This window comes from Bombina bombina, chromosome 12 (genome assembly GCF_027579735.1).
Source record: "Bombina bombina isolate aBomBom1 chromosome 12, aBomBom1.pri, whole genome shotgun sequence".
Classification (NCBI taxonomy): domain Eukaryota; kingdom Metazoa; phylum Chordata; class Amphibia; order Anura; family Bombinatoridae; genus Bombina; species Bombina bombina.
In genome coordinates this window covers 35,678,974-35,690,347 of record NC_069510.1, presented here as the reverse complement: position 1 = coordinate 35,690,347, position 11,374 = coordinate 35,678,974, and the positions used below count along the sequence as shown (strand labels likewise).

The 11,374-nt window shown below is 39.6% G+C and overlaps 1 protein-coding gene across 1 annotated transcript in view; it reads left to right on the top strand.

The window, feature by feature from the left end:
- Nucleotides 1–8,428: 8,428 nt before the first annotated feature.
- The window catches only part of LOC128642642 (synaptonemal complex central element protein 1-like), a 58,512-nt gene continuing 55,566 nt past the window's right edge, over nucleotides 8,429–11,374 (top strand). The window contains exons 1-2 of the mRNA XM_053695424.1: nucleotides 8,429–8,532; nucleotides 10,322–10,369. Of these exons, the coding sequence (XP_053551399.1) occupies nucleotides 8,466–8,532; nucleotides 10,322–10,369 (115 nt within the window). The 5' untranslated portion in view covers nucleotides 8,429–8,465. The remainder of the gene's footprint in view (nucleotides 8,533–10,321; nucleotides 10,370–11,374) is intronic.

The following is an 11,374-nucleotide window of genomic DNA, read 5'->3' as shown; positions in this document are numbered from 1 at the left end:
TAAGGAGCAGTGGTCTTAAGACTGCGGTTGCTGGCGAGCTTAAGGCTCACACTGAAACGGGCATCAGGGGCCATTCGGCACTTGACAAATTGGCCCCTATGTCCCTTTACAGGGACACTGAACCCAAATTTTTTCTTTTGTGATTCAGATAGAGCATGCAATTTTAAGCAACTTTGTATTTTACTCCTATTATCAATTTTTCTTCGTTCTCTTGCTATCTTTATTTGAAAAAGAAGACAACTAAGGGTTTTTTTGGTTCAGCACTCTGGACAGCACTTTTTATTGGTGGGTGAATTTATCCACCAATCAGCAAGGACAACCCAGGTTGTTCACCAAACATGGGACGGCATCTAAACTTACATTTTTGCATTTCAAATAAAGATACCAAGAGAATGAAGAAAATTTGATAATAGGCTTAAATTAGAAAGTTGCTTAACATGTCATGCTCTATGTGAATCACAAAAGAAAAAAATTGGGTTCTGTGTCCCTTTAAGTACTTTAGTAGGAAAATGTGGTCTATGAATAATACATTATTATAACTAGATACAGACAATCAAACACACAAACATGTTACAATAAATACACATCCATGTACACACTTGATCATTTAGATACAAAAATATGACTAGAGTATTTGAGGAGTAGACATTGACACCTAACTATGCCACTATTATCATTAATACAGCATATAACCTGCGCTACAGAATGGAAGCCAGTACAAATGGTGAGTTGTCAAACATTGGACTATTGCAAAAAGCTTCTTATCTGTTTTTGTTGTTTAACATGAAATATTTTATTGATTTAATAACAATAACAAAAAAGAAAGATGAACAAATAATGTCATACTAAAGCAAAATAATGCAACATATTAGAAAAATAAATGGGATGGGCAGGTAAATGGAGTTATTTCACAAAACAATTGTCTTTGAGCTTGTTTCCATTGAGCCGTAATTCGGGTTTGCGTGCACTTGCAAACCATTAAATAAGCTGTCGGAAGCAATATCGTTTATCGACTGCTTCCAACGGCCCGTTATAACTAAATTTCAGCAACCGGTCTCCTGCTGCCGAAAACATTATCGTGTCCGATACAAATTATCAGAAGCCGCTAATCTTTAAATAATACTCGGTTTCCAATGCCCGCACAAACCTTTACTACACTATCGGAGGCTGCCGCCGATACAGTAACAAAAATTACACCCAGCTCAACTAAGTGTAAAAAAGGAAAAATGTGCTATTTGAGAATCTAAGCCGACACGTCAAAACCCCTCTATCCGCCATCCCCCCACATCACAATTTATAATAAATCTATTAACCCCTAATCTGCCATGCCCCATATCGCAAAAGTATCTATTTAAACTATTAACCCCTAATCCGCCATGCCGCCATATTGCAAATTATCTATTTAAAACATTAACCCCTAATCCGCCATGCCCCCACAACGCAATCTAGTTATTTAAATCCCTAAACCACCATTCACCCACATCACAATTAACCTAATAGATCTATTAACCCCTAAACTGCCAAACCCCACAACGCAAATAACTAATCACTAAGTTCCCTAACCTAACACCCCCTAAATTAACCCTATTACATAAATTAAAATAATCCTAAATTACAATTAAAATAAAAAACCTTACTTAACATTACTTTAAAAATAAATAAAACTAAGTTTAAATTAAACTAAAATTACAAGAAATAAAAAAGTCTAACATTACATAAAATAATAAACCAAATTATCATAAATAAAAATTTAAACCCCCAAAATAAAAACACCTCCTACTCTAATACTAAACTACCAATAGACCTTAAAAGGGCCTTTTGTAGGGCATTGCCCTAAGTTAAACAGTTCTTTTGCCGAGCCAAAGCAGTTGGGATTCACGCGTCTCTCCACGGCGGAGAGGGCCTTTAGGAGGAGGGAGGGGCTCTGCCTCTATTGTGGGTTACAGGGCCACCTTTTGAAGTCTTGTCCTACACGGCCGGGAAATGCTCACACCTAAGGTCCTGTCGGGGGTAGACCAGGTGTTTTATCCCCAGAACCGCTAAAGGAGAAACCTTTGGTCACGGTTGTCCTTTCCTGGGTGGACTCCTCCATAGTCACCCAGGCTCTTGTTGACTCCGGTGCTGCGGGCTATTTGTATCAAAGCACTTCATTCCTGTTTCCTCGGTCCGTTCCGCTTGCTATTGAGGCCATTGATAGCAGGCCCCTTCAGCCCGCACTCATTACTGACGAAACTGCTCCGTTATCCATGGCTGTTGGGGCTCTCCATTTTGAAACCCTCCAGTTCCAAGTGATAAACTCTCCGCATTTTCCAGTTGTTCTGGGTTATCCCTGGCTCCAAAAGCACAATCCCAGTCTCGACTGGAGCAGGTCCAAAATTTTGTCGTGGTCTCCGCAATGTATTTCCACTTGTCTTCGGAAACCAGTTAAAGTCTTGTGCACTTCTTCGGTATCTCAATTGCCAGAGGAGTACCGATAGTTCCTAGACGATTTTGACAAGATGCGTGCCGGTATGTTGCCTCCTCACCGGTCTTACGATTGTGCCATAGACCTGCAACCCGGAGCCATTCCTCCTCTGGGCCGGGTTTACCCAATGTCTGTTGCAGAGAATTGTGCTATGGAGGAGTATGTTGCCAATGCTCTGTTGCGGGGGATCATCCGCAAATCCTGCTTTCCTGCTGGGGCTGGCTTCTTCTTTGTGAAGAAAAAGGGTGGCGAGTTAAGACCATGCATCGATTATAGGGGTCTTAATCATCTTACCATTAAGAATGCTTACCCTATTCCGCTCATTACAGAACTCTTTGACCACCTCACGGGAGCTACGGTCTTTACTAAACTTGATTTGAGAGAAGCATACAATCTCGTTAGGATCAAGGAGGGCCACAAATGGAGAACAGCATTTAACACCAGGAGCGGCATTATGAGTATCTTGTAATGCCCTTTGGCCTATGTAATGCTCCTGCTGTTTTCCAGGAATTTATTAATGATGTCCTACGAGATATGTTGCAACAGGGTGTTGTGGTGTACATGGACAAGATCCTCATACACTCAGCCACACTTGAGGCTCATCGTTCTGATGTTACACGGGTTCTTCAGAGACTACGTGAGAATGACCTGTTTTGTAAACTCGAGAAATGTGAGTTCCATCAGACTCAAGTAACCTTCCTAGGTTATGTTATCTCTGTTGCAGGGTTCTCCATAGATCCTGACAAGTTATCTGCAGTTCTGCAGTGGCCTTGCCCAGTTGGTCTTCGGTCTATTAAACATTTTTTGGGGTTCGCCAATTACTATAGAAAGTTTATTAAAAACTTTTCTTCCTGGGTCAAACCTATCACAGACATGACCCCTAAAGAGAATGATCCACTCCATTGGTCACCTACTGCCATTAAGGCCTTTGATAGTCTTAAGACTGCCTTTGCTGCCGCTCCAGTTCTTGCTCATCCTAACCCTGTCCTGCCTTTCGTTCTTGAGGTTGATGCGTCTGAGACTGGAGTAGGTGCCCTCTTGTCTCAGTGTCCTATGCCTGATGGTTCCTTGCATCCATGTGTTTTTTTTCTCTAAGAAATTGTCTCCAGCTGAGTGCAATTATGAAATTGGCGACAGGGAATTACTGGCCATAATTTTGGCACTCAAGGAATGGAGGCATATTCTCGAGGGTACTAGCGTGCCTGTGCTCATTCTTACTGACCACAAGAATTTAACTTATCTATCTGAAGCAAAACGTTTGTCGCCCCGAAAAGACCAGATGGCCTTTTTGTCTCGGTTTAATTATGTGGTCTCCTACCTGCCTGGTAGTAAGAATGTTAGGGCTGATGCCCTCTCTCGACAATTTTCGCCTCTGTCCAAGGAGGAGTCTGTACCTACTCCTGTTATACCTCCTGACCATATTTTGGCTACCATACGTACTAATTTGACTTCTCCCTTGGGGGAGGAGATCCTGGCTGCACAAACCAATGCACCTCCTGAGAAACCTAGTGGTAAGTGTTTCATTCCTGAGAATCTTCAAACTAAACTTTTGCACACTTACCACTATCCTAAAGCCGCAGGTCATCCTGGCAAGAACCAAATGATTTGGTCTGTCACTCGACAATTCTGGTGGTCAGGTCTTCGTTCTGATGTTGCTGCGTATGTTGCCTCCTGCTTAGTTTGTGCACAGAATATGACTCCTCAACGTCTTCCTGTGGGTCTTCTTCAAACTACTGCTAATGGTGAGTGTCCTTGGACACATCTTTCCATGAACTTCATTGTCGAGCTCCCTGTTTCCAATGGCAATACTGTTATCCTTATGGTGGTTGACCGTTTTTCTAAAATGTCAAAATTCATTCCCTTGAAGAAGTTGCCTACCGCTCAGGAGCTTGCTTCAATTTTTTCCCGGGAGGTCTTCCGTTTACATGGGTTACCCAAGGAGATAGTGTCGGACCAGGTTAGTCAGTTTGTCTCCAGATTTTGGCGTTCCTTTTGTGCTCAAATGGGGATCCGGTTTTCCTTCTCCTCGGCATATCACCCTCAATCCAATGGGGCTGTGGAACAGTCTAATCAAGCTCTGGAAAAGTTCCTCCGTTGCTATGTCTCAGATCACCACAATAATTGGTCTGAACTGTTACCTTGGGCAGAGTTTGCTCGTTGCTTGTGGACTTTTTATTATTTTTTGCTATTAATAAAGGTGTGATTATTTTTGCACTTCTTATCTCAGTCTGATTCCTGGCACCCTGACAGTATGGCTGTGATTGTACGAAGAGAAACCTACCCGCTCCATGGCTCCGCAGTCGCCGGACTTCAGGAACCATGATTACCTATCTGGGGGTTAGAGTTAGGATTTCTTTTTAAATTTTTAAATATTTTTAATTGTTTTAGATTAGGGATTTGGGCACTGTAAAAGAGCTGAATGCCCCTTTAAGAGCTGAAGTTAGACTTTTATTTTCTGTAATTTTAGCTTAATTTAAACTTAGTCTTATTTATTTTTAAAGTAATGTTAGGTTTTTTATTTTAATTGTAATTTAGGATTATTTTAATTTATGTAATGGGGTTAATTTAGGGGGTGTTAGGTTAGTGGGCTTAGTGATTAGTTATTTGCGTTGTGGGGTCTGGTGGTTAATAGATTTATTAGGCTAATTGCGATGTGGGTTAATGGCTAATTAGGGGTTAATAGTTTAAATAGATAGTTTGCGTTGTGGGGGCATTGCGGATTAGTGGTTAACAGTTTAAATAGCTAGTTTGCATTGTGGGGCATGACGGTTTAGAGGTTCATAGATTTATTATAAATTGCGATGTGGGGGGGGGGGGGATGGAGGATAGAGGGGTTTTGACGTGTCGGATTAGATTTCAATGGGAAAAAGGTCTCAAAGAGCACATTTTTCCTGTTTTACACCTAGTTGAACAGGGTGTTATTTTTGTTAGTGTATCGGCAGCCTCCAACAGTGTATTTACGGTTTGTGCAGGCATTGGAAACCGGTTATAATTTAAAGATTAGTGGCTTCCTATACTTTGTATGGGATATGATATTGTTTTCGGCAGCCGGAGTCCGGTTGCCAAAATTGGGTTATAACGGGCCGTTGAAAGTAGTCGATAAACAATATTGCTTCCGACAGCATATTTATCGGTTTGTGAGTGCATGCAAACCAAATTACGGCTCAATGGATACGAGCTCTTAGCCGGGGGACCAGTAAAATCAGCTGGGTGGCGCACCCATTAAAAAGGTCTTTGGGAGATCACTGCAGTTAGTATCATTGACACTCAGCATTGTGAAGCTTCACCAGTTTCTCTATGTCCTATGTCATTGTCCAGAGCACTTTCACTAAACAGTGGGTGTAGTGAATCAGCTGCATATAATAACATGACCACTGGAGGGGCTGTTAGTGAAGCAGAGTTGAGTGTCCTACACTGATGTATTCTAACTTGTTATTCCCCTATGTCTGCAGTAATATTTAATTCAGAGAGTCTGCTACTGCTGGCAAGAAAACTGCAAAAAGGTAAACTAACCAGTTTTAGAACAATGATGTATTGCTTTAGTCTGTGGCACTGTGCCAACATATTAACAAAATAAACTTCATGTGAATATTGTCTTTATACAGCTGGGGATCTGGAGCCAAAACTTGAAGACCTAGTGAACAAGATCAACAAGATTCAGCAAGGTTACTTAAGCCCACAAGATACATATCTATTGCACTCTTTTCTCTTTCCTGTTGATTGCTTTCAGCCTCCATGTATCATGTACCTACTGACCTGTTTGGCGTACCGTACTGATTCTCTTCTGCTACATGATGCTATGTTTAAACTGTTTACCTCTAGGCTACTTTAATAAACACTCAGTAAAAATCACTAAGAGGTCTCATCAGCTTTAGTAGCCTCCACAGTCTATACAGCTTCAAAAGATCCTAGGCATGGCCACCTTCAGCACAGCACCCTTATTCCCTTCCCCCTATATAGCCCACCTTGTCCAGTTCTGCACCAGAATTTTTATTGTTTTAAAAGATAGATAATCCCTTTATTACCCATTTCCCAGTTTTGCTTAACCAACACAGTTATAATAATATACTTTTAACCTCTGTGATTATCTTGTATCTAAGCCTCTGCAAACTGCCCCTTTTTACAGTTCTTTTAACAGACTTGCTGTCTAGCCAATCAGTGCCTGCTCCCAGATAACTTCTCGTGCACGAGCACAGTGTTATCTATATGAAATACGTGAACTAGCACCCTCTAGTGGTGAAAAACTGTTAAAATGCAATCTGAAAGAGGTGGGCTTCAAGGTCTAAGAAATTAGCATATGAACCTCCTAGGTTAAGCTTTCAACTAAGAATACCAAGAGAACAAAGAAAAATTGGTGATAAAAGTAAATTGGAAAATTGTTTAAAATTACATGCTCTATCTGAATCATGAAAGTTTATTTTGGCCTAGACTGTCCCTTTAAAGAATCACTAAATATTATACCTCCTGATTCCATGAACACTTTTTTAAACTAAATAGAGGATGTATATTGCGCCTTCTCATGACCTTACCCCTGACATTGTGGGGCCCTCCAAAGTTTGTGGCCCTGGGTAGGTGCCCTTCTCACCCTGACCAAAGAGCAGGCCTGATCCTAGGTTACTCTATAGTGCAGGTTCACTAAAGAATAATTAAATAACTAAAGTTTAATGAATTGGCTGGTGAGATTGCGGTAGTTGTGCAGAGCTGTGAAGCTAGAGAGGATGGAGAATCCTCTTAGAGAATTTAGCAGAATGTCCTATTTTTAACATAATTTGCTATAATGTTTTTACATAAACCAATACTTCTCTTTAACATAGTTTTAACAATGCTGCCCTTTCTCTACTGTTTGTACTTTCTCTACTGCTGTCCTCTCTGTACTGTTCTTTTATCTTCTTGCCCACAATACTCTGTATTTATATTTTACGACACAATGGGGTAGATTTAACAAGCAGCGAATGCTGCTTTCTAGGCCTGAAGTTTCAGGCTCGCCTGAAACGTAAGTTAAGAAGCAGCGTTCGTAAGATCGGGATGATTGACATCCCCTTCTAGAAATTGATTGGGCGCGAATGTGCATGGGGCGGCATTGCAAAACCATTTCACAAGAAATGCTTATGCAATGTAAAATGCCGACAGTGTATGCAGTCGGTGTTCAGCGATCTTGGGCGGACATTATTTCCTACAGCGAATCAAGTCCGCCCTGGACTTGTTAAATCTACACCAAATTCTTGTTTATTTTGACTCCTCCATTTTGATACGTCGATAATCTCTTTTTACTGATCTTTATCATAACTGATCTTTCTATATGTGCCCCAATCAAGCAGCATTTATAATATTTTGTCCAATAAAGTCTAGTGGAAACTTTCTTATACTATAACCTTTTTTTATGTCAACACAAGATTTTTTTTAAATTTATTTATTGCAATTCATTATGGTCACTGATGTTTCAGTGCTATTTTTTGCTTGTGTAGCAACAATATTAAAGGGACAGTCTACTCCAGAATTTTTATTGTTTAAAAATATAGATAATCCCTTTATTACCCATTCTCCAGTTCTGCATTTCCAACATAGTGATATTAATATACTGTTTACCTCTGTGATAACCTTGTATCTAAGCCTCTGCAGACTGCCCCTTATCTCCGTTCTTGTGACAGACTTGAATTTTAGACAATCAGTGCTGACTCATAAATAACTCCACTGGAGTGAGCACAATGTTTATCTATATGGCACACATGAACTAGCGCTGTCTAGCTGTGACATGAGATAAGAGGCGAAACTCAAGGGCTTAGAAATTAGCATATGAACCTACGTAAGTTTAGCTTTCAACAAAGAATACCAAGAGAACAAAGCAAATTGCATGCCCTATCTGAATCATGAAAGTTTAATTTTAACTAGACTGTCCCTTTAAATTGTAGCAATCATATGCAGATTAGCATTTTATTGTGATGTTTTTTGGGGCTGTGGGAAGATCTCACATACAGATTTGTTGTTATGTTCAGCAAAAAATATGATCAGTGAAGAGTTACGAGAATACAATCTGCAGAATGAGGCAGCTCAGAGGGATCTGGATAAATGTGAGTATCAAATGCCACAATACATGCTCTAAAAACTCGTTGCATTCTCTGTTTGTCCTGTTGATGATGCAGAAATATTAGTAGTCACAAGGAATTTCATGGTTACTCTTATTTACTAACAACATAATGGCTGTTTAGATGAAGATTAAACATAATGTCCCATAGTCAAATATTTAATGAGGTGCCATGTTCCTTTTTTCATATTGGAGAGAGATGATAATCTACAAGTTCAGCAGATCTCAAGCAGAAATATTAATCTGGTTTCACAGGTTTTCTTCACTGTCTTACGGCGATACTACAGTCTTAAAGGGACATTCATCTGCTGAGTACAACTACAATAGGATAGTTACCATGCTACTGTATTTCCTTCTGTACCTGCAGCTCAATTTAAAACCATCATCTTATTTTAACACAGAATCCAGTTGGTAAAGCTCTGTATTTTATACTTGGTGCCGCCATCTTGTAGCGTGTGCTTTTTCACAGATCTGTGATGTTAACGGCTTTAGACTGCTGTACCTTGCACTTTAGTTTAGCTCATATAATAGAGAGTAGAAGCGTTACAGTTTTACAGTTTAAAAGTTCCATAACAAATAGAAGATCCAAGCTAGTGCCCAGTGTGAAGATGCAGGGGTTAAAATAAGAGAAAAGATAGCAAGGTGAGTAGTAACCTGCTACTGTAGATGCAATAGCGGACCTACAGTACTCAACAGAGGGCCCCGGTGCAAGATGTTTTTGGTGCCCCCAAAGGTAACTCAGTAGAAAGCAAAAGTACTAATACACATTCTGCTCTGTATAATGATTTTGAGGATAAATAGATATATATACCTAGAACCTGCACTAATAAAAGGCTTGTACATATTCTGCACACACCTATGTATAGACTGGCTGTAATGGGCCCCCTCCAGCTCTTGGGCCCTGGCGTGACTGCACCTGCTGTACCAATGGTAGTTCCGCCCCTGTGTAGATGTACTCAGCAGCTATAAATGTTACTGACCTTTAAATGTTATATTGTGATAAATCTGAGTTAGGTTATTCTTTGCTTTTCAGTTCTCTGACAACCAAAGGATCAACATGGCATAACATATGAAATGTAATTCCCATTTTAATTATGCATAGTAACAAAACTGCAATGTTCATTAAGGGGCTGATTGATGCAGTTGTTTCCGCGCAAGCCTTCAGGAGTTAAAAAGCAGTGGCCTTAAGACCGCTGCTCCTTAACATGTGTGCCACGTCTCATGCGGCGGAAAGCAATCCACCCACTCACATACGATCGGGTTGATTGATACCCCCTGCTAGCGGCTGATAGGCCGCCAATCTGCAGGGGCGGCATTGCACAAGCAGTTCACCAGATCTGCTTGTGCAATGATAAATGCCGACAACATATGCTGTCTGCATTTATCGATGTGCGGCGGACATGATCGCACTTTCATAAATCTCTGTAACTTTACCCTCTGCCCCCCAGAGGGACTGGAATACGTTAACATTCTATAGAATAGAGCTTGCTTATTGGTGACTACATTCAGCCAACCAATAAGCAAACGTAACCCAGGTTCTGAAGTAAAAATGGGCCGGCTCCTAAACTTTAAATTCCTGCTTTTTAAATAAAGATAACAAGAGAACAAAGAAAAATAGATAATACCAAAATTGCATGCTCTATCTGAATCATGAAAGAAAAAAATTGTATTTAGTATCCCTTTAAGTATTGAAATTATATTCACTGCTATAAACTAAGCCTGACAAAATTGGCATTAGTTGGTATCTACTGATCGTGATTTCATATCTCCTTTAGTAGACGCAGAGGAGCTTCATCTTGACGAATTACTGAACAAGAAGCAAGGTAAGTGGATAAAAATCTTGCTTTTTAGTGAATCATAAAGTGGCATTTACTAAAAAAGTTACTATAATAGTATTGAATTATAAGGTAAAAAAAATGAAACAATGATTACTATCCAAATAATTTTACCCATCTTACCCATAACTGCAATTATAAAAAACCTGCTACACTGAAGCATATAATAAAAATGTGCATAATAACAAATATATAAAGAACCATTAAAGGGACAGTTAACAAAAAAATTATTATTGTTTAAAAAGATAGACAACACCTTTACTACCCATTCCCCAGCTTTGCACAACCAACATTGTTATATTAATATACTTTATAACCTTTAAACCTCTACATTTCTGCCTAAGCCACTAAAGACAACTCCATGATCACATGCTTTTTTATTAGCTTTTCACAACAGGGGAGTGCTAGTTCATGTGAGCCATATAGATAACATTGTGCTCATGCCGTTGGTTGTGTACAGCACAAAACTAATTGGCTTAAAGGGACAGTCAAGTAAAAAAAAAACCGTTCATGTTTCAAATAGGGCATGTCATTTTAAACAACTTTCCAATTTATTTTTATCACCAATTTTGCTTTGTTCTCTTGGTATTCTTAGTTGAAAGCTAAACCTAGGAGGTTCATATGCTAATTGAAGGCCGCCTCTAATCTAAATGCATTTTGATAGTTTTTCACCACTAGAGGGCATTAGTTCACGTGTTTCATATAGATAACATTGAGCTCTTGCATGTGAATTTACCATGGAGACAGCTCTGATTGGTTAAAATGCAAGTCTGTCAAAAGCACTGAAATGAGGGGGCAGTCTGCGGAGGCTTAGATATACGGTAATTACAGAGGTAAAACATATATTAATATAACTGTGTTGGTTATGCAAAGCTGGGGAATGGGTAATAAAGGGATTATCTATCTTTTAAAACAACAAAAATTCTGGTGTTGACTGTCCCTTTAAATGCAAGTTAATAGATAATAAATAAAAAGTCATGTGATCATGGGGCT